The sequence below is a fragment of the Anoplophora glabripennis genome, unplaced genomic scaffold, assembly GCF_000390285.2.
Source record: "Anoplophora glabripennis isolate ALB-LARVAE unplaced genomic scaffold, Agla_2.0 scaffold147, whole genome shotgun sequence".
NCBI lineage: Eukaryota > Metazoa > Arthropoda > Insecta > Coleoptera > Cerambycidae > Anoplophora > Anoplophora glabripennis.
The window spans coordinates 313,772-337,913 of record NW_019416251.1 but is presented as its reverse complement, the minus strand read 5'-3'; the positions used below and the strand labels follow the sequence as shown (position 1 = coordinate 337,913).

Sequence of the window (24,142 nt, the reverse complement as noted above, 5' to 3'; positions counted from 1 at the left end):
TATTTGCTACTGCGCAGTTTAGTTTCCATTAGAAAACAGATGATTTGCCAGTTTGTGACTCACTTCCGACGAGTTTGGTTCTGTTTTCAGTTTGCGTCGTCATTTTGTTCGCGCTTTGTTCGTGTGCTGCCAAAAAACTTCAGTAAAATTGTGTTATTCATGAAGAATATTTCATTTTTACTAAAATTTGTCGAACAAAATCATTTTAGGTAAGAATTATTGCACAGAAATGTTAGCAGTACCTCATTTCTTAATGGAAAAGTTGCTAAATATGTCACGTAGCTGGTGTTTAGTTGGAGTAAAATTTAATAATTCCAAAAAACCCATTTATCATAAAAACGGATATGAAATATTTGTTTTAATACTTTAATTTTATTAAACTAAATATAAGCCTTAAATAATTTCTTTAAAATTGGACCATCTGTCCTCTGGCCAATTGTGACCCACTGCTGCACGTTCTTTGTTTTGGTTGTATATAATTTAAGCCCGCATCTGCTACAAGTTTCGTATTATGTATTATGGTCTCTGTTAGGACTGAAAAAATGTTTTTTTGACTTGGCCATTATTTCAATAATATCCAACTTATTGTTAACATTTCACAAAGTTGCAGCAAATTTATCTTGTGAGTCAAATAAATATAGGAAAGTGGTAGGTGTTTGTTCAGTGTCTGTTGCGTTCATAACTTGATTTTTGTCAAATCTGATTAACATATGCTGTCATTTAAAAAACAGAGGTGCTACTTATACAATTATGGCTGAAAATAGATAGTTGTAAGACTAATATTTATACCTTATACATTTTATACAAAGTTTTACGTTGTTTTAAGGCCCGGGTAAATATTTCACTATTTGAACATTTTATGAAGTTTGAAAAATTTACTTGAAAAAAAATAATATAATTCATCCTTTCAGATAACCTCTGGCAGACCTAAACAAGATTTGGCAGCTTTACTTCTTTTAGTTTTCCTTTAAACACCGATGAAAAGAAATTCGAACGAACGAATATGAAGGAAGAAATTTTAACTGCTGTTATGTTCTTTATTCGTTTTATTGAAAAAAGTGATACCTTTCCTAGAGACCAGTTAGAAAATTTTCAGAAGCATCTTACTCAACTTCTCATAGAAAGGTAAGTCGTATTTATTTAACTACGTAGGCAATAGTTATTCCGATAAAAGTTTACAAACAAGCTATTTTTATCAAACTTATCTCTATCCTGTAGCGTAAATTAAAAGGTACTAAGTGTAAATTGTTGGTGCAATTATCAGATTAGTAATTATCGCAATAAAGTATTAAGTTCTCGAATTATATTGCTGTTTATGTAGATTTAATTTCTTGGGATACCAGGAAAATGTAATAAATTGGTTGTTTTAGAAAAATCTAGGTACTATACAATAATTAGATTGCCCTAAAAGTGTATTTCTGGTCAAATAGAAAGGCATTTCGTCTGGTTTATACTAGGTAAATAGGTTTTTTATATTGAACTTTAATTTCAGATCAAGATTTGAAACACATTTCTATCAGTTTCAGAATGGTATATCACTCAATGATTCAATCCTATTGCAACGTAAAATTCGACTTCATTTCATTTTTGTCGTTTTGTAAAATTGCTTTTTACTACAAGAGATTTACGTACAGAGGAAATTGAAACAAAGCGGTTTCATCCAGTAATTATTAACATTTCATTTTTACTTTCTGATTACAATTGGTGAGAAGGCATTCTCCAAAACGAAGGACGAGAGAATGCATTTTTTTTTGTTTGCGCGTCTACTTTCTGTATCTTGCTCTTATAATAATAGAATAATAGATACCTATTAAATTAATTACATATTTAATTATCGTATGAACTTTTAATTTCTGGAATGAATTCATAAATATCTCAATGAATACCCGTCATACTTCTTAAAAAAATGAAGTTATTTATCTTATATTCCTGTTTATTTTACTAATAAATGGTTAATACTAAATTAGGATATCGGGTTTTCCGGCGACCCGGATTAATTTCAAGTTCATTCAAATTTCTTTTTCGCCTTTTTTCATCGCAACGATTATGTGGCGTTACTTATTGCGCAGTATAGAAATCTTAAAATAATAATAATTTGCGGTAAGTGGGATGTAAATTAAGGACTAAGTTGTTACGGTTGATTGTGTTAAAGTACAGTTACAATTGACCTGATAAACTTTTGACACTTTTTTTCTGTTAAGTGCCTTGCATCAAATTAATTGCGAACATCTCCGTAATCACACGGTTTGTACATACTCGTTACAAAATACTAGCCGAGTAGTGACATTATATAATTTACTTTATAGTTATGTTTATGGAAGTAATTAGAGTTGAACGAGAATGGCGGTTTTCATACACATGGTTACCGTTAAATTGTGCAATTATTGTAGTAGTAAAATTAGAACAATTAAGAGAATGGTTGGGATTTAAAATTTTAAGTTCGCCCGGTCATCTGTGGCTAAAAGTAAAAATTGCGAGACTTGGGACAGCAGAAAAACACGACTCGGTATTTGTAATGCATGCAGTGAACGATTTGCTCTACTTTGGACTATTTTGAAAGTTTGAACCTCAAATTACACTTTTGTCTTTACGACATATCAATATTTTAAATCGGGCATTCGTAGTATGGATTTTGAAGGTATATGTGAAACGGTATGAACGTGGGATTTTTATTATTCTGCAGTCACGTGGCTTGCATTCATTTATGAGGCTCTGTAAAAATGAACATAGATTCCGTGATAAATAACATGACAAATTATGAACACCTGAGGCTTAAGGCGATGAAAGTATAGTAATTTGTAAATAGGAAACTAATGCTAGTCAGGAAACGTGTCTTATTAAAAAGTTACAAGATTTTAGTCAGGCTTTGCAAGGTATGTATACGTGACAGACAGATAGTATCTGTTTACTTCTACAGTTCGTACAAAGTAATTTTAGAATGGTACAATTAAAAATCCTTCCTATGTTTAGTATAAAATTCATTTTTACAGATAAAAATGGAAAACCTTTAAAAACTTCATTAGATATATTTAATTTTGTACTTTTACTGGGTTGTCTTGTGTTTAGAGAAAGTTTACTCGAAATGTCTGTACTAGGGCAACTATAGAATAATTATGTATATTTTCTTGGTGTCATAGAAGTCTGAAGGGCATTTTTTTTCGTTTAATAAAGACATTATTTTCTATACTTTCGTCTCTTCTTCTCTCACGTCACATTATCCATACTAAGTGATTTCAAAAAATCTCAACAAAGTTTACAGCTATCGACATATTCTCTCTTTGAACTTCGAGGAAAGAAATTAAAAATTAGTCGCGTTCCGAATTTGTGAATTTGATCGACTTTCGCAAGTTAAACCAACATAAAATTTCGTCGAATATAGCCGCCAGCAACCTTCAACTGACCGCAGAAAGAGTCATTAAGCAAACAACTGGATTTCTACACGGGTATGAAATTATGTCGCAAGATAGTTTTGCGTCGGGTTACCAAAGAGAATTATTGATGATGTGATGTAGAAAGGTTCAGCCTGCCGAGCTTGTTTTAACACGCCGTATATTACAGTTAGCTGTAATTTGCATCCTTCTTCGACCGTTCATTAATTCAATCGCGAACTTTGTGTCGACATGGCACATATTTTTTGCCAGGGTGTACGTTAATGTGTTTAATTGCTGTTGTGAATTGTGTAATTTTTAAAATTTTTATCTGTAGAGGTCAAGCGGCGGCTTGATAGCATCGACGCATTTCCTCTTGGTTTGTGGAAGATATTAACAAGTTTTACATTTCAACTTGGCGATAAATGAAGTAAAATAGTATCGAACTCGATAACAAGCCGTTGTTAATCTGTGTTTAGATATTACCAGTAACTTACATAGTAATACCACATCAGAAGTGGGATTCAGACTCCTTGCAGTCAGTGCTTCTGTAGTGACTGAAAATCCAGATGTTGAACAGTTCAAATAATAATTAGTGTTATTTAACGAATTATAATAAACCACTTCTGGCTTTCTGAGTAATATTATAAAACACACTCCGTTATAAATATTTTACCAACTCTGCGAAATTTTAAATACTGTAATTCTGTCATCGCCGCCGTTTTTTGTTTACATAAACAAAACCTGTGAACATGCACTACTTACGACTATAACCAGATGCTAGTGATGTACTCGAATATGACATATTATCATCGTACCATCTCCGATATATTATTAAGAAAACGCCTATCCAAATATAAGTATGTAATCGGTAATCTGTTTCAGTTTGTTTATCCGCTTTGGAGAGGCATTGTTGTTGTAAAATCGCATTTTCATTGCACCACAGCGATGGCAATGCAGTAATAATTGTGTCGTGTGTAGGTAAATTTCAACATATCCGGCTGAACTTTAACAACCGCGAGTGTGTTGTTTAATAATCATTGTTTTCCACTGTCCAATTGTGTTCGATAACACTAATTTTATTATTCAACGATAAACGTCGAATCGCGGGCAAGTAAACAAGTACCTAACTCTAAAAATGCCACAGCTGTAAAATAGAAATATTTAGCGGGGTATCGTGATTAAGAATTTAAAAATTCCTTCTTTGGATCATACCTTCATGCCTTTGAATTATATTTTACTAATCTCATTTAAAAATGCTGTTCCTTTCAGTGCAAATTTTATGAAATTGTAAGCTTTTCTGTGTTTTTCGAGCATGCATACAAATCGTTTCTTAACGATTAATAGCAACAGTTTGGTGGGGCCAACGGCTGCGTATAAATAAGCAAACTACTGGTTTTCGTTCAGCGTATGCGTTTTAAATAGAAATCGTAGAATTAAATATTGTTTTAAGGCTTGTAATATCGTTTATATCCGTCCAATGGTTCTAAAAACGACTGCGTTTAGATAAATGCTGTTATAAATATATCCAACTAATTTTGATAAAAAAAAAACGTTAATATAAAACGGCAGTTACTCTCCCTTTACCATGTCAAATTTCGAACTATTATGTGCACTTATTGTCAGTTGAATTGCTCTACAGAAAATCGTCATATCGTAATTGTTTTCGTTAGAGGCTATCAAAAATATCCCCATCATCAGCAACAGAAATTCGCTTTATCGCTTCAAAAGTGCCTAGCATTTTAAAGACCCTCAGTCAGCAATATGAAGATAATGGCGAGAGTATCACAATATTTATCGTTTGAGGTATGTGGAAGAGTCGACCGCTAAGACGATTTTTTTCCTTTAATACCCATCGATTAAATGTGTCTATACAAATGTAAATTACGACCTTGGTATTAATAGCAACGACTATTAATGGTTACTTTTTAGATGTAATATTCAATTCTTCGAGTTTGTATGTAACGTGCGTCACCTTTTGCTCTTTAAAACACAATTCGATGTTTCAAATAGGTTATCAATCGATTTTATTTACATTACGCTTTGTATGAGCCATTCTCGATATTAACATTTAACATTTGCCAATAGAATTTACTGGTTAAATTTCATCGCCTTACAAGCCACCGCGGCAGTTAAATTTGAATAATGTAATCGGTGTTCCAGTGGGTAACATAAGTGGTCTTGTTTTTGAACCATGATTGTGTCGTACGTCGTACGTGCCGTCGCCGTCACACTGGTTCTAATAAAAGCATATTTTTTACGTGGGTTTTAATTCGGAACTGCGGAGAAACCGCCAAGGTGTGAATTTCTCAGAAGGCGAAAGTCGCTTTTGGACATGTAGCTTATTTGTTTTCGACCAAAGAACTGACTGCAAATCTCATAATGCAGAAGTAGATCAAGTTATGCAGAAAGAAAGTAACATATTCTTTTAATAAACAGTTCTCTGTCGGATCCAAAACAAAGCTCTTGTCTCGCGCAGCTGATTGTTTTAACCTATATAATGTCGGATGAAGAACAGAGTCCGTAGAAAGGAATATTTGTGACCGAAAAGAAGTATGAGTGCTTGAGAATTAAAAGAGAAAATAGCAAAATCAGGAAAAAAGCTGTTGAAAAAAAAGATTGTGGAACCAGAACCTCCGCACACCGTTCAAGCATCAACTAATCCACATAGTGGTTTTGCAAAGAACTTTATCTACAAACTGTGATCACGACGTACACATTTAAGATTTCCTGTAAGCGATTTAATTGTGCAAAAAAATCACTGCAACAAATATATGTGCAAACCAAGCGGTTTTTCGTCCACAGGTCAGATAAATTTGTACAATTTGAACTGTGCAGATAAATTATTGTGGTTTATCTACACACGTATAGCTGGTGTTAGATTAATGAAATGCTTTGGGAATATGGTTTGGTAAGTGATGAGAGAACAGAAAACCTCCTGCCAGAAAGGAATACCGGATATGCAGTTGAAGGACCCTCCACGATTTCCGTTGGGCGTTGGATGACTTGAACAGCAATTTACTGCTTGTTATTATTATAGTAAGGATTTCAGTATGCGTCACCACTACTTGTTACATCGAAAAAATTTGATTATGCGCCATATTTTTATAAGAAAAATTAACGCTGTCAAGCTAGGTTTCTACTTTAGAATACGCCGTTTAACGAATTACACAGTTTTTAACAACGTGAAATGGTAAAAGTCTGGTGAAACTCACTAATACATTATCTGTCGGTTACCATGACTGAGCTTTATATAATTCGTAGCTGGCGGTTAATGAATGGGAGACGGTATACAGCCCAGCCGCACAGATACTTAAAAACGGCAATTAAAGCGACTGAAAGCGACTATTGTTCTTTAAAGGATTTCATGCTGTATTTGTGCCCCTCAAGGTTTCTACTTTAACATTAATCCAGAGGCACCGTAAACAACTTAAATTACAGTAATACTATTTCTAGTAGCTAGGTCTGTGTCATTTAGGATAAATATTTACTGGTAAAGCAAAAACAGACCATACAAATCTTCTTATGTTGGTTATTATTTGTTTTTTTACAGAACATTTAACTATATTTTTCATATAATTAAATTATGGGTATTAGAGATTTATATAAAGAATTGCGGAACATGAAACTGTGTTTCGTTACATAAATCCTAATTTGTTTATCTTAAAATTGATGAGTTATATACGTTGTGTTGATGATGTATGTATAAATTATTATTATCCTTATTTAGATCTGGCCTACTTTCCACATGTTTCTCTTTGAGACTGATTAGTTCTAACCAAGCGACAATTTCTTGTTTACACCTGCCTTAGAAACAAATTGATTGCTATTATAGGTATCTGTTATTGCGAGGCAGTAAATTATTTTGGCGTACAAAATTGCAAAGACACGCGGTTCAATGATATTAGGAAATGATCTTTTTTACGGTCCCGATTATAATGTTTATGGTGGTGTGCTTGGATATTATTTTTCCTTTTCTTCCAACCGTTAAAAATTACAGCCGCCTTCAGTGATATCCGTTATATGGCTCCCTTTGCACGTACCCCTGATCTGTGACGTTATGTGATTTTAACCGTAAATCCCGTGCCTTCGCCTTCGGTGGCAAGTTTCCTTTTATTTTGCGGGAATTCAGTTTTGGCTGTTCTGATGTGAGATTCCTGTTAAGTTGTAGGATTTCAGTTCATACGCGACTGGTCCCTTTAAATTTTAAAATGTTCTGCCTTTCATACCTGTTTGTAAACCACTAAATGAATGGTACTGAGAAAACCCAAATCGCTTTGTAGGCAAACTGTGTTTTTAACATGTTTTGTTTACCTGCCCTAAATGTTAGCATTATGGAAAGGAGATTAAAAATTGGACCTCTGAATATGTTAATTTTTCTAAAATGGTCTTAATTACGACGCATATATATGCTTCGCTGTAATAAATTAGAAAAAAATCTATTCTATTTTTTTTTTGATGTAGGTATAACAATTTTTGATGAAAAAATATGTTTTTGAGAAAAAAAACAACTTCAATTTAAAAAAAATGTCTCTTTTAACACTTTTATCAAAAGTGACAATTTCGGTCATTCAAATCACAATGAAAGAAAAATTACAGCGGTTTGAACTCTTGAGGGTTTCTTTGATATTAAAAAAAAAAGACGCAAATATCCTTCGTCTATTCATTATTTATATAGTTATGTTAAGTTTAGCGAAAACCCTCAAATATGCAATTTTTTTCCTTTGAATTCGAGTTTCTCTCATTGAAAATTTTCTTTATCAAAAAAACGATAACATTTTTATTTTGAAGGCTGTCGAAAGCTCTTGAACAACTCACATTAAATAGGATGAATCAAACTAAGAGAGCTGACAGATGGGATTGCCAAAAAAATTTATTGAGACCCGTGGAACTTTTGAAAGGGGACCAAAAATTTTGAATTTTTTTTTGCTCTGGATTTCTTATGATTTCTTAAAGGTGGCCAACGGTTAAAATTTGTTACCTTCAGGTCATGAAACAAGACAATTCATGCTTAAATTAGTTTTTTTATTTCTCTAGGACAATTTTTCAGCCTTTTGAATATTATCTAAAGATTTAATATTTTCAATTTAGTTAGGATGTAGATTCTTTACGAGTTTTAGAACCACTTCCCAAACCGCAGGTGAATCATCATAACATTGTTAGTTCATTATTTATTCCTTATTAGGAAATTGCTGATTGACATTGGATAGTGAGAAAATGGCGCTGTTGTTACACTTAACTACGAAATAGGTACCCGCTTCAAGAAAATATACGTATTTAAAATAAAGTGAAATCGGAATCATTAATAAACGTTACAGTAAATACTCGCTGAATTTTTTAAATAAAAGTATAAGAAGTACAGAAAAACATTGACACATAACTAACAGATCGAAGAATTCAATATTTATATTTAGGATTTAGGTATAGAAGTATTTATCTTGTCGATCTTATTTCTTTAATTTACTTTGAAATTATAAGTGCCTAATACCTTTTTCCGTTGTACAAATTACAAAATGACAAGCAGAATCGTCGCAATAGTAATAATTGCTTCATTGTTGGAGTGAACTGCTCTTTTACTTTTACGTGTCTGTTTCCTATAAGCTATTTTCGTAGGTAAAAGTATGAAATATGCAATTATATTTCTATATCGTTCGAATAATGTAACATTTATTGTTATAGCCAGAAACGGGTATCATGTTGTCTAGTCAGTATTAATGAGAAAGGAACATAATTTAGGTCCATTTGGTTCTAGAATTATCCTGTTCCTTTATCTCCTATTCTGGGATGTTCCATTTTTACCTGGCCATCCTTTTTGAATGGGTCTCTACCATCAAAACAAGCATTAATCATCCATTCTTGGTTCGTCTGTAAATTATTAGGATTATTCAAATGCGTAGTAATATCAATATTGTTATCAAATATTTTGAAATACACTGGCAGTTTTTCTTTGTTCGACGTGTTCAATAGTAGCTCTCCGAAAACTGCTTTATTTTTATTAAAATGCGGTGTCCCTCAGTGTATTCTCGCGTTGCTATTTCAGGTTTTGTTAAAAAATGCATTGTTTAATTTTTTTATACCGAAAGAGCGGAAATTTATTTATAATTCTCAGTAGGAATCATTTGTCATTTTTTTGTATAAGGAGGAAAACGAATCAATCCAATTCACTTGAAATAATTATTTCCTACTAGTTTTTCTCCTTGAACGTAAAACCTCTGTAAAAAATATAAACAGATATATTTGTATCTCAATGTCAATTTCAATATTCGAAGGTAAATGTTCAACTTTGGCTCACCGCCATTTCAGTGTCAATGATTGATGGGTGTACTGATTTTTTTGTTAGATTGTGTTATACAGGATGAGCATTGTTACGTGTACTGTTAAATATATTTAATGTGGTAGCAAATTGTATCGATGATATATTTATTTTTTTATATATATTTATAAGACAAAGATGAGGAAGTTTTCAATTTCTTAGCGTAGAAAAATTGCAGGCAATTATAAGATACAAAGCATACATTTCCTGTTTTTTTTTTTTAATTTATCTTTAGTACTTTCCTACGACGTATGCAGTTTCCAATGACTTAAAAAGCGTGCTTTTTAGTGCGACGTAGTGACTGACTTTGATAACGTTTCACATTAAAATGCGAGAGTGGATTCTCAAGTACCTAGGCTGTTTTGATAAATTAAATGCACTTTATCTCCTCAACTAAAGTCATTCTCTCGATCATTCTACCTACATTTTAGACAATGTTCTTCTTTCATTCCGTCAAGTTCGACTTTCAAATTTAATTTAATACCGGATGACCTCTCAGCTCCAAAAAAAAACATTTTACTGCATAACCCGCATTTACCGAGCAGTATCATGATAAAAACATGACCTTTTAAGAGTTAATTTCTCATCTCAAAATCACGCTCAAGCACTGCCGAATGCCGTCACTGTGAATTTAGATTAAAATATCCGTTCTCAACGGGTAGCCTTATTTTTAAACGCGCTTTATTTATAGGCTTAACGTTTTTTTCAAGTAGAAATCTCGTTTGTAAGCAGGTTCTTTCTTTCACTTATTTTCGTGGCGTTAAAGGGGACATATGGGCGTAAAGGTACATTTATCTTGATCTGTTGATACTTATATCCATTATTTACTCTGACACCGCATTCGTAGAAAGTTGGTCATTGTTGCCGAAGAGCAAATATTGGGATAGCGATGGAATTTGGCCGACGCGTAGCTGTTTTCTGAAACGGACCAATTTCGATGGCGATTTCGTTAACGCAGGATCGAATCGCAGTCTGTAATGTGTAATTGGTAACTTGATTTGCGTAATTTCAATTCGCCTATAAAAATTTTAGACATCGATGAATTTTGCCATTTTGCCCCATTTAAATCACGTGCTATACAACGTCAACCATTAACTTGAAAAATCCATGTAGGTCTAAAATATATTATACATTAAATATTTATTTTACTTTTAATATTCTTATAAAAATTAAAAAAAGAACTTTCTTTAGCAATACAATTCATTAAATAAAATATGGTAGAATTGAATGTAACAGTTCTTTGAAATACTCTAAAATGCAGTATGATGTAATGTTGTCATTGTAACATTCAATCAAAATAATAATTCTGTAATAGTTAATTTCAAGACAATATTTTTATACGTCGAGCACGGTAAAAAGAATACTGATCATTTTTTTTTTTTCAAAGAACGGATCACTGCCTTTAATGAACGTTTACATGGTCATTAAACAGGCATTTGTTCTAATTCGCCCGGATTAGATCCATAGTAGATGCGATCGAACGTCAGCTTTGGTCAGAGAGCAAAGTTCCTGGCCCAAAATTAGAAATATGTTTAACACCAAGAATGCTTGGATTTGTTCAAGCATTTTAAAACATCGGAATATATTTGTAATTGGCTTCAGAAGTTCCCGAATTAAAAAAAGTAAGAACCACAGAATGATTACAGTCGTACCTAACAAATTCTTGCCATATAACTTTGTGTCATGGGACAACACTACATCAATATACATTTATTGAGTGGCACAACAGCGAGCATAACGCGGGACAGACAATAACAGCGTCGTTATTCAGAAGAGCTGCATTAAAATGGTTAATTGAAGTCGACGCGAGTGTTACATAAGACCGCACTTGGGAGCGTACATCTGCCTTTTATAAGATAATTGTTGTCAAGCTCCGGAGAGCATTTTGTTGTGGAACGCATGCACGGATGGTGGTACGCGAAAAGGTGTGTAATGGATCGCACCTGGTTGGTAATATTCGTCGAGGGGGATGCGTTTAATTTTAATTTAGAAGCGCATGTAGGCAGGTACTCTTTATATAACCGATTCCTCGTATTTCGAAAGGAGATTGTATTGCGTAAACGTTTTAATTTGAAGAATACTAATCTTGACGGAGCGCGCGGCCTGCTTAAATCGGACAATGAATTTCCTGTTTTGAAGGAAAGAGATAAAAGTGTCACCTAATTTTTTTTGTCGCAGATTAAGGATCCGCTGATAAAGACGCGAATACATTTCAAGCGTATGGTGTGATTTGGAGGTATATCGGGTTTACTAAAATGCACAGATGTACTTGAAATTTATATAGCGTATTACCCAGTGCTCCCTCTGTACGACATATTTTTTTGAAATTTTTTTTGATCTAGATTTTGAGATATTGTTGTTGAAAGTTGTTCAATTTAACATAGGTTTATATGGATGGATGGACGGTGCGGCTCTTTTTTTGCCCATAACTGAGAAAAAAATGTAGAAATTGTGAAACAAAACTTTTCCATAGATAGTACACAGTATTATCTTATTTTTTATGTAAGTTTTGAAGATAGTACAGCTGTATTAATTAGAAACATAAACCTATAATTGCATTTCTGTCTGACATGAGGATTAATGTGGCAACATCGCAATCAGCTGACAGCAAAGAGGGAATACATTTGAAAGACTTGATAAAAACGAAATTGATTTCAAACATATACATTTTTCCTAAATCCCATGTACATTGTTATCAACAATGAATTATCCACAACAGATGATTTTTTGTAATGTTTTTAAAAAACTAAATTAATTAAAAAAGGCTAGGAAGCTGTGATATATTTATTGGAATAAAAAATACAGTTGGTAAATCCTTTTAATATATTTAATGGTTTATAAAAACATCGTAATCCGTACCCAGCAATATTTAGGGTTACATAAAGTTTTCTTTACTTGATTAATATAATTAGTAATACTTGAGATAAAAGCATTTGTACAGAATAACAAAGGAACATAAATATTTCTCAGCAAACTTTATATCTAAAAAATTAGTTGTAGTTGTAAAGCTTCTGTAACATTACTGAAATAGAGATGAAAAACACGAACAGTGAGTAATAATGTAATTTCTATCACAGAACCTTCAAAATTGCATCCAACATTTTCTTTGACTTAACATAATTATTTTCTCGTTGTTCACATGATTTACGGATTTTAAATGAAGGATACAAATCTTCGCGAGGATAATACGATATATTTGCTATATATAATAATTATATTTTACATAGTTTACACACAATACATTTTTGAACGCGTACGCATCTTTACCAGAATTTGACGCGCAGTATATCCGATGTCCTAGTTCTGTAGGTTCGCAGTGTGTACAACTGCACTCGATTATTAGCGCTGTTGCCACATCTACATAGTGCGTTCTTTAAATATAATTTAAAACTACTTAAATATGATATTTTTATGTTGTTAATTTTCAATATGTATGCTATGTGCATATTGAGTATATTTCTTTGCTATACCTATAGATAATGTTTATCTCAAATAATTTCAATAGAATTTTTAATTTTTTTAAGTTGGTAGCGGGTTTTAGTCCTATACGATATACCTCCTTAATTGTTGCAGGGTCATGACATTTTACGTCGAATTTGGAAAGTCTAAAACTATCGGAAATTTTTTTTTCAATGGGTTGCCACACTTAGTGTATATGGAAAAGTGGTTAATGTTTTCGTGAACAAAAAGTTACGAATCGGATTTAACCTCACTTTTTGAAATCCAACACGTGTTCGACACTGTTTCTAAATTTTGTTGCTGTACTAGTTTTTAACTTTTTAAAATTTAAATGTATTACATGCGTCGAACTTAACCCTGAAAGGTCACACTAGTGCGAATTGGGATTTTTGCCCACTTTGAGCCCTTATATCTTCTTTATTTGTTAACAAAAATAAACGTTTTTCGAAAAATTACTTTTATACACAAGAGTACAAAATAAAACATCAATTTACAGAAAAGGAACCAAAAATCGCAATTTCAAAAAATGCTTTTTCGAGATACCGAGAAAAATCGATAATATATCAATATAGACTTTTTTTTTAATATAAACAAATTTAAAAACCTTTTTTTTACTTTTCTGTAGCCATTACGAGTATTTATAAAAAAATACGAATTTAGTAATTTTTCGAAAAAAAAAGTTTTTCAATCGCATTTTTTATTAACAAATTATTATTTTTTAAACAAATTACGTCATTCGATTTCTCGGAAAATTTTACTCTACTTTTGATATAAATACGTTGTTTTTGTTAATAGTAAAGACAAAGGTTCAAAGTTGGCAAAATCTCAATCCGCGACCTTTAAGGTGGCTCACCCCAAGTGTGACCTTTGAGGGTTAAGTACAAGTTCGTAGTACATTAACGCCAATCGTGTGTTTTCTTTTAATCGGACCAAAAATGGCGGCACTATAGCTTACGGTTTTTTTTTTAAGCAACATCCAGTATAACATGTACAAATTTCATGCCTGTTTCTAATACTGCTGTCTAAACTGCAGAAATATTTGCCCCAGCAGCGTTTAAAATAAGGTTTCGGGCCAAAACGGTGATCCTAACGTGCTTTATTTGATTATCGGCTTAGTCGGTGCCAGGTTATTCACACTTGGCTGTTGTAAATTGTGATTCAGTGTGTACACTTCACTTATCTAAATTTAAGTTTTACGAGCAGTTTGGTTTTCCATTAAACTAGCGTCAGTGGCGACGATAAGTCACATTCGAAGGCCATATTTCCAATACGTTATTCGATACAAAAGAAAATTTTTTCGTATTTCATATGCTAATTTCATATGCTAGCGAGTAGAATTGGGACATGGAAACGCATTGGAAAAGTTACGAAATTTTTCTTGCCTTTATTTTTTTTATTATTAATAATTACTGTTGGGCAATATTTAAATCGATATCAGTTGTTCAATTGTGTTGTAGAAAACGCTGCACTAAATCCCATGACCGTCGATTCTCACAAGTTTCAATGGAAAATCTAATCTGCGTTAGTTTCGCGTTAGGCGTAACAGAATTTTGAGCTGTGGATAATTTGGACAAGACTGTTCAAGTCTTACTGACGTTCTTGATAGAAATGCGTTTTCTTTTTTGTTTTGAATGATGTGTGTAATCGTTCACATCTAATCTTGCTAAACAGTAAGACCTCTTGAAATTAGAGTGCTAATACTTGAAAAAAAAACAAAGGCGGGTGCGTTAAAAAAATAAACCGTTAAGTATTTTTAATTCTTGTTTTTTAGTCTCTGTTCGCTATTCACACTGTATGTAAAGAATTACGCTGGCGCGCGATTTTGCAATACACTTTGTAATGCTTTCCGCTTTAAATAGGGGGGCCAACACAACATTTCAGATTATTTAACGTTACGTAGATGCGCTTATATAACTGCTGTACGTTCTAAATAGAAAAAAGAAACCGAGTATACGAACGCAAAATATTTTAATATTGGATGTATGTACAAGGTTTCGAATAGCTAGAGAGAACGGTTGCCCTTGTTTCCGTATACAGGGTGAAACATTGAATTATTTGAACATCAGAAGCCGACGGTTCTAATTTCATTAAAGAAATCTGTAACAGTTCTTTCAAGTCTTTTTTTTTCACAAACAGATCGACTGACTACGCCCATGTTTCTTATCTACATGTGGGTAAACCCCTTGCTAATATATTCGTGACTGTTTGTAAGATAAACACGATCACTTCCAAAATAAATCATGATCGAATAAAAACTTATGGAAATAGGATTATACTAAATTCTATCTTACTTTTGAAAGTTAATTCGTTACTGACTAGAACAAAGCTATAACAACTGTCATTGACATTAATGTTTACGTCTACTGTTGAAGGAGATATCAGTTAACCAACACCGCCTCCCACGAACATGAATCACATGGGGATCGTGGCGTCCTTGTGGCGATTTGGATTGACTATTTTTAATCCATCTTGCGAGTAGTCGTACTTAGTTAATATCACTTCTGTTCTGTGCCGTTAAATAATTTTTCTAGATGGTCTTGAGATCGAGTTTAAAGTATACATACAGACAGCAAGCAAGGATCAAATCCAGTCAACAAAAGTCCAAAAGATCATGATTGTGTTCCTTTTCTATAAAACCCAAAATTCTTTCACACAAATATTTGAAATTAAAAGGCGTTATAAAAAAATTAAAACTACAGAATTGCATTCCAAAACAGAATTGGAAATAAAAAATATTGTAAAAAAACTTTTTTATGAAATACAATGTGAAATGTTGTCAGTGGTGATCATTTATTTGCGATATTTCCCGTTTTGGATGTGAAATTCGCCAGGTGGGTGTCATATTATTCGAAGAAAATTATTGGCTAATTATTTTGCGATAAAAAAGCGGAATTGCGACACATACAGTTGGGTTCCTAATTAAAAACCCCCTTGATGAAGTAACTGACCAATTAATGTACAGTTGATTAATAAATATTGTCCCGGAAAAAAATAATTTCCGGGTAAACGGAAATCGAACATGTAAATCGTTCAAAAAATATAACCTCGTTTTCAGTGTTTCATTGCGGTAGAACCACCAGACATATACCGGTTCCGTACTTATTACCTACAGTTCTCATTGGTATGTCGTGGGTGAGACAACCGACGAATGATCCAGCTATTTTTGGTGTCTTAACTGCCGACATGGAGTTGAGTGTAGGTGAGATGCAAATTAATAACAGTTTTCTAAAAACAGGCGAACGGATATTTTTGCCCGCGGTGTTTATATGTTTTGTTTATTTCCATCACGAGTAAATACGCACAACACATTGTTGCCAATTATCTAGAATGGCCGATAATGTTGGCATTTAATGAATGTGCGTCAAATAAAATGGTGATATTTTGGTCCGGCGGTCGCCAAAAATGGGGAAAACGTGAGAGAATGCACATCAGACTTGCCCGCTTACTTTGTCGAGAATAACTTTCGAATATTTATGCGTATTATCTTCCCAAGAAACGAGAGGTTACCCGCTTACATTTTTTTTTACGTCTGCTGGTCACTTTTCATTTTCGAACGGCCAGCATTGCTGTGGCAGTGGGGAATGGCCTTTAGTTCACTTAAATAATTTGTAAAGGCCGGACGATTTTCACGATTTACGTTTGATGCGGCACATTACAGATGGCGTACATAATTTTATTATATCTAAGTGTTAAACATAATACGATACGAACGTGATTGTATTGGTAAATAACGCTTCATGGTTAACGTTTCGTAAATTATGTTTTTTTGTCCTGTGTGTATGACGCTGGATCCTTCAATGCGTGATTTCTCAAAAAATCCGTCATTAAATATCGGAATGAGCACCAATAACACGCTATCGATACAATTTACAGTATCGCGTAGATGAATTTTTAGATTGTTTTGTTGCCGTACTACGCCTTAAAGAAAACGTACGCGCAAATAATACCTATACCGTGTCGACACACATGCCATAAAATGGAGTGAAATGACCTTTAAGTGGTGTGATTACTGACTGCGTCACTTATCAGTTTAAATTGTATACAAATATCTAATCTTCTACGTTGTATGTTTTTTTTTTTATTGTTTATAGCACGCTTAATATACTAATCGATTATAAATAATCCTTCTAATGGCGTTTGTGTCCACCTCGTACTTTAAAGAAAATTAAATTATATTTCTTAAAAATTATAAACGTACAGAAGCCTGCTTTCTTGTAGATGTGTAGGTATTATCAAAATAAAACACCTATGACCGATTTAAAACACGATATCTTATGCCATGTATATATAATTTTTTATTTTTTTTTTAATTTGAGATCTTAAAAGGTTTCTTTTTTTCTGCCCACGGTTACTGAACTGCTCTTTCCCGTTCCAGATTTGAGAAGCACTGGTTTCCGAACATACCCACCAGAGGACAAGGTTACCGATGCATCAGAGTTAACTGTGTGAGTCCCGTTGATCTCACGCTGGAGTTGGCCGCCAGCAAATGCGGACTCACGTACAGCGACTTACGCCTTCCCGCAGAACTTACAGTTTGGGTGGACCCCAATGAAGTGTGCTATAGGTGAGTAGTCGAAATAAATCCGTCGCAAGGGTCTGACTCTAATTTAGTATTTTTCTATGACAAATAAGTTTGCTTCTGAGACGGCTCCGCCCACACATGCGCACTGGAAACTATAAATAAATACACCTATTGTCTCTAACAAACTCATATATAAACGCAGCATTATCAGAAAAAAAATTAATAAGCCGGTACAAATAGGCTGTTCAATAATGCAACCGTCCAATTGTCGAGATTAAGGCTAATTACAAACTGCGACGTGCATCCGTGTATTTTTATAAAAGGAAAATGAATTTGTCCACTTTTACCGCACCTCTATCCCGATCTTTGCTTTCGTGCAGACCGGCAGAGTTTATTTTTAAGAGAGGTGGTTGAACTATGGCATTATTAATATTCTTATGCTTTTGGATAAATGCCCGTATTGTCTTACGATATGTAAATAAAGTTTAATCGGGCGGGTCCGAGCGAGGTCGTATGAATATTAATATTCGTGGGGGATATGGAAAAGGCGTTAGGTTTTGGAAACATCGACGTAAATTATTAGAATAGTTTAATGTTGTGAGTAAAAAATATATGGGTCAAGCTCGAGAGTGTTATATTATTTCCGTTTTTCTGGTAATCTTTTTCGAAACTTGGTCAGTGTCAGAAGTCATTGACACATATTCACAAACTAAACACGGTGCTTTAAAGAAATAATAAACAGCTTCTATTAAAAATTTGAAATAATATGAGTATTTTTATTTATATTTTATTATGTAAAACAGCAAACAGAAATATTTTGAAACAAATTAGTTTTACTAAGTATTATTATTATTATTATTATTATTATTGTTATTTGTATGTCTAAATGTATTTCAGAATTCGGTAATTAATTGTGATGACGCTGACCTTCAATCACTAGACTTAGAACCGTTTCGATCTTATCNATTATTAATTGCAAAGGTGCAACATTTTTTTTATGTGTAAAAATCGGACAAAAGCAATCTGTTTAGAAAATCAGTGTTCATTGCAATTCCGCTCTGCTCCTCTGCTAATTTCACACTGTTATTTTAAAAAGGTAGTTCGGGAGCTGCCCGGTAGTGGCGTAGACAAGGATTTAATTGAAATTTTAAAAAAGTTTGAATTGTTGTGTTTTCAGTTTATTTGGGAAATACGTACTTACATATTATTAAAGTTATACCTGTATCCTCCTATTTTTTTTTCAACACGAGTATCAAACTCGGCGTGAATAAAGGTTGTCGTTATTGTTTAATTTTTAAATACGCTTGATTACATTTGTAGAAACTTCGTACATAACCACTAAAAACTTACTTTTGTCAACTTTCGCTTTAATAGAGCGTTAAAGAACCATGACCTACTAATGTTTAAAATTTGCAGATTCCCGTAAGCAATTTTGATATTTTAAAATTTATAATATAGAAATACAATTTTATATCAACAAATTCAACTGCTTTTGCCGCTATCGCCATCATTAATTAATAAAATTATTTTTTGGTTTTAATTAATAAAATAATTTGACACACCTGATGTTACAACTGTTCAAAATTTTGTCTACCGACGCGTAAACACTTGAGCCCGTCTTACTAAAAACTAATGTAAACACTATCGCAAAAACGTTAATACTTGTAAAATCGGATTTCAGTTATCTGAATCGCCTGGCGCCACGTGGGGAGAGAGCCCGTTGCGTACAGCGCACGACGCGAATGACGTTGGAGACCCAGCGATGTAAAGGTCGAAAATACTACAATTTCGATAATTTTTTTCTCGGAAACTACAAAATTTTTTTTACGATATTGGCTCCATTTTTCATGACACATCTATTCCCATTTTTTTTTTTTGGATAAGTCTTGTATCGCCCTGTATAAAACCTCCGTCAGTAAAAAAGGAAGGCACGATTAAAATGGCAACTTTTAAGAATTTTTTTTTAATTTAATCCCGCGTATCATTATTGGATATTTTATTATTAGCAAGCTCTGCATTGTTTACACGGTCGTCATGGCAACCACGCGTTCGCTCGCCCTTTGCGACAATTGGCGCTACGTGTAACACGTGGCGCATTTTAAAAACAACGATGTACCGAAGGGAGACAGGCGATACCCCTTAAAATGGTGTTTCTTGGACGTTCAACATCACGTTTCTCTTGCGGTTATATTTCTATAATGCAAAATAGACCGGCAGCCTGCCCCGATATCGCGTTTGCGGACATGGTCACATCTATATTTAGCAAATTATTCTGTTAATTTCCTGCGCTTGAGGTTAGCTTTTTTCCAGGACTACTGACTACACTACACACGTAACTCCTAGGATATGATAATTTCGCTGTATTTCTATAAGAACACTTTGACCATCGATTGGTGTCGATTTAGTGTTTTCTACTCGTAAACAAATAGATGTAAATGTTTCTAATTGAGTCTTCAGTGTGACTTTGTACACGGTGTATAAACCAGGACAATTATTACACAAATATTGTTTTTATTGTATGTGTCGCAACATTTTCAATACACACCACATACGTGCAGCCTTCGTCAAATTAAAATACCAGCCAGCGCATAAAAATGGTGTTAATGAGATTTAGAGACAGTCCATTTATTTATAATGGGATTGTGAGGTTGTGATAATGCGTGTAAATTTCCAAGTCACACAGATACAATATGGGGTTTTCCAATGTTGCACAGTAATAGTTATTTCCATTATTTATTTTTTCAACGCCACCTGGTCTTCAATTAACTGGGTCTGTAAAAATCGAGTCCGAACTCATTAAATAAAAAAATCTCTTATGGACGTTGACTGCTTTATTCGGTGGTCGTTAATTTGATATGTGCGGCTGTTTTTGGGCAATGACTCCTCTTCACTTGCGGGCGAAATATTTTGTATCTGTGACGCGCATATTAATCGTCACTTTAACATTATTTCTGGTCGAAATCGTGATTTGAAATTCGGCTGTAACTGATTTTTTAAATGTCTGGTGCAGTAAGGGGAATTTACATTTAAGATTATACTATTTTTTCTACCCGCAGTTTTTTTATTACGTCGGCAGATTATATCTCGGTTTTGCATGTCTCAATAGAGGAGAAGGGTTAGTGGTACAGTTAATTGTATCCACAGAACAATAGCCTTATCTAGAGCATAAACATTGTCTGTTTGGTGAAACAAGCGAGACAAATTCATTTGTTTTGAAATATCCAGTTAAACAGAAATATGTCGTTCTGCAAGGATTAAAACCGATTTTGTAGGCCATATGTGTGTTTGTTTCATTCGTCGACGATTATTCCGTACGTGCTTACAAACTGGATACTATTATTGTTTTTATTCAGAAGTACAAAACAGTCCGATCCTCTTTTGTCTGTGTTAATATCTGCCACATCCTGTGAGGTGGCGAAAATTCAAAAAAGAATAACACTCATTCCAACAAATCCAGTATCCAAAAGTATTCGTATTTCAAACCCGACGTACCTAGACATTATTAGCGATATTTCAAACATACAAAATGTATTGATTTATCTCACTCGAACTCCCAAACAAGCGCTCCTGCGTACACGTTATATAATTATTTAAATGTGATGAAAAAAATAGAAAATACCGTGGACGATGTTATGAAACAGGTTTTGTTCGTTATTGAATATGCCTTGGGTCGGAACGAATTGTCAACCAGAGGTGTCACGTCAACGCATTTAACCACACAGAATTCGAGAACAAATAGTTATTCCCATATTATGATAAATTACATACTTTTTGGTAAACGCAAATTTTCATTGACGAACATAGGTATCTCCCTAAAACAGATCAGAAATCTCAATCAGTGTATTTAGTTATTTTCACAAATACAGGACAAAGCTCTATGACAAACTTTGACAGATGGTAGCTCGGTTAATTTCGAACATTCTTTCTTTTCATTTATTCCATAACAAATGCAAATATCCTCACAAAATTGTGAGGTTTGGAGTTCTTTAAGTAGAGGAATTGAAATGTGTTCACATTTTGGTTAAAGTTCATAGAGCGCTAGCTGCAGTAGATTGAATGTGTTAAAAACGACATAACTTTTTTATACTTTAAGGTATCAAATTCTTATTTTCCAACTTTTTTTACACAAAAAAGCTACACTTTATAAAACTAGCTGTCTCGCACCGTTTTCGAGATATTTGGCTCTGAAACTTCCAATGCTGTTGAAATAAATTACAGTGAAGTACCTACCTATTATTAATTTAGCGGTGAAGTTTCTTAAGTTTGGACGAAAATCAAATAATTGACATATTCCACTTGTCTTATTGCTGTCATTTGTATGCTACTGTCCATTAAGTATTATTCGTACCTAAAATTACATCTTAATTTAAATTGTATGTACATAAATGCGAGATGGAATGCCGAGACTTCCGTTTTTGGGGTTACATGAAATCAGTTGTTTATGGAGAAACTATAAACACCTGTTAAGAACTTTGGCAGCAGGTTTTAAATGCTGCAGTCATTTCGCATTAAGGATTTAAACTTTACAAGACAATCTTTTAATAAACGCGTTGATAAATGTATAATATTTTTAAAATTGGTTTAATTGGTTTTTCAAGAACAAAACTATGTGTAAACTGTTTGTCAAAACAAGATTGCAAATTTTAATTTTAAAAAAACAAGCAAAAATTTATGCATTCATTGTACAGTTACCATTTTTTATGAAATAGTTACAATAGTTTAAAAAATAAAATGTACATATAAGTTTTATAGCAAATAACAAATGGTAAACTTTTGTTTACAAAGATATTAGTCACAGACCTTGGAAAATATTTGTATCTAGACAAAGTTCACCGGTAAAAAAATAAAATACTTTGTGGACATCCAAAAACTTATATGTGGTAGCTCTTTTTTCCCGTTCATATATAGCCGGGGAGATATATTGTGGTCGTAAACATATTTTACAAATCTTCCTGTTTGTGTGTTTACCCGGCGTCTGTTGTTCGTCGTTTTTATCCGACAAACGTCAGGGCTCTGGTGAATCAAACCGGATACGTCTGGAGATTTATGTTCCTAAACAAAAATAAATCGCCATATGATCTTTGTAACTACCATTTCCATTTTGAGGATCATGGATTTCTATGCGTGTCAAAAATTTAAGAAAAAAACGTGTCGCGGTGTAATGGTATCGATCTGTTCCGATATAGAATACAATATCCAAAGTGTTTGTATAGATAGAGGGTGTAATTCTACAGCGTTAATGCATATGAGTAGGACCTTGAGGGTTGTCGTTTAGTGTAGACGATCGACCTCAAAGTTATTTTAAAATCGCGTTATCCATGAAATTTTAATACGTGCCTGTAATAATGTGGGTTGAAATACAATAAAATTCAATGAAAACATAAAATAATACAAAGTAACACCATTGACAGCATTAAATCAGTTCCCAGACCGAATCGATCCACTTCTCGGGCAATGAAGCAACAAGCCAAACGGTATCATGAAAACAAATGAAAATAAAAATTCAAACGTCCTCAGTCTTCTCCGCTGCACCCTTGATAACGATTTAATTCTGTTTATTATTGGAATTGTACCAATCTAACGATAAATTGTGTTTAACGCATAGAACTTGGTATTATATTTTACAAGTGTTCAATATTATTTTTCTACTTACAATTAGATAACGTTTTATTTCAAAGCGCGTTGACAAACATCTTTATGAGAAAAGATAATGCGACATTAGATTTTACAATAACATGTTTTGTTGGCAGTGCTGCTTATCTAATACCTACACATTAGAATATCCGTTAGGCTAACATACGCATTTGTGTATTAAATACTATGTACTAGATAAATAGTAATAAGCCGTGTCTGCGCCCAGTAGAAATCAAGTGACCATTACTTATGAGTATTATCATATTTACGTCTGCTAGCATTAGCAAACGAACGGCTTGTTCCAAATGGAACAATATGTACCATGCAGACGACGGCTTTCTAATTGAGTGCTTTTTTAGGAGATGTAATGAAAAAAAGTAGCACACAGGGTGTCTCAGGTCTCGGGCTCACGGAGATAAACTGTTCGTTAAATTGAATGTGCCTCGAAGGAATATTCATTATTAGTTAATATTAATTATTAATTTATCCAACCAAATTTCACTTGGAGAAAAAAAAAATTGTTACCTGGACTGTTATAAGTGGAAATGACTTATAGTGAACCTAAAAAAAAAAAATAAATGCGTGAGCAGGGGTGGCGGAGGGTTGATTTGGGGGGTTGAAAAGTTGTGAAAAATTGTATCATTGGGATTTCTGGCGAAAGTTGACGGCAAACAAAAAAGTATCCAATACAAAAGTTGTAGATCATGCAAAAATATACAACCTTTGTAGAGGTCACTTTTTAAGATAACCTCAAATTTTCCGAGAAAAATGCGAAAAACAGTATTTTTTTCTTATTTTTCGTTTTTATTTCTCATTTTCGCAAAAATAATTTAATTTTGACAAAAC

General features: G+C 33.3%; 1 protein-coding gene across 1 annotated transcript in view; it reads left to right on the top strand.

Annotated features, from left to right (window-relative positions):
• The first annotated feature begins 64 nt into the window (after positions 1 to 64).
• Positions 65 to 24,142, top strand: part of LOC108909611 (protein BTG1-like) — a 29,707-nt gene continuing 5,629 nt past the window's right edge. Inside the window, exons 1-3 of the mRNA XM_018713998.1 lie at positions 65 to 209; positions 912 to 1,125; positions 17,516 to 17,704. Of these exons, the coding sequence (XP_018569514.1) occupies positions 1,004 to 1,125; positions 17,516 to 17,704 (311 nt within the window). The 5' untranslated portion in view covers positions 65 to 209; positions 912 to 1,003. The remainder of the gene's footprint in view (positions 210 to 911; positions 1,126 to 17,515; positions 17,705 to 24,142) is intronic.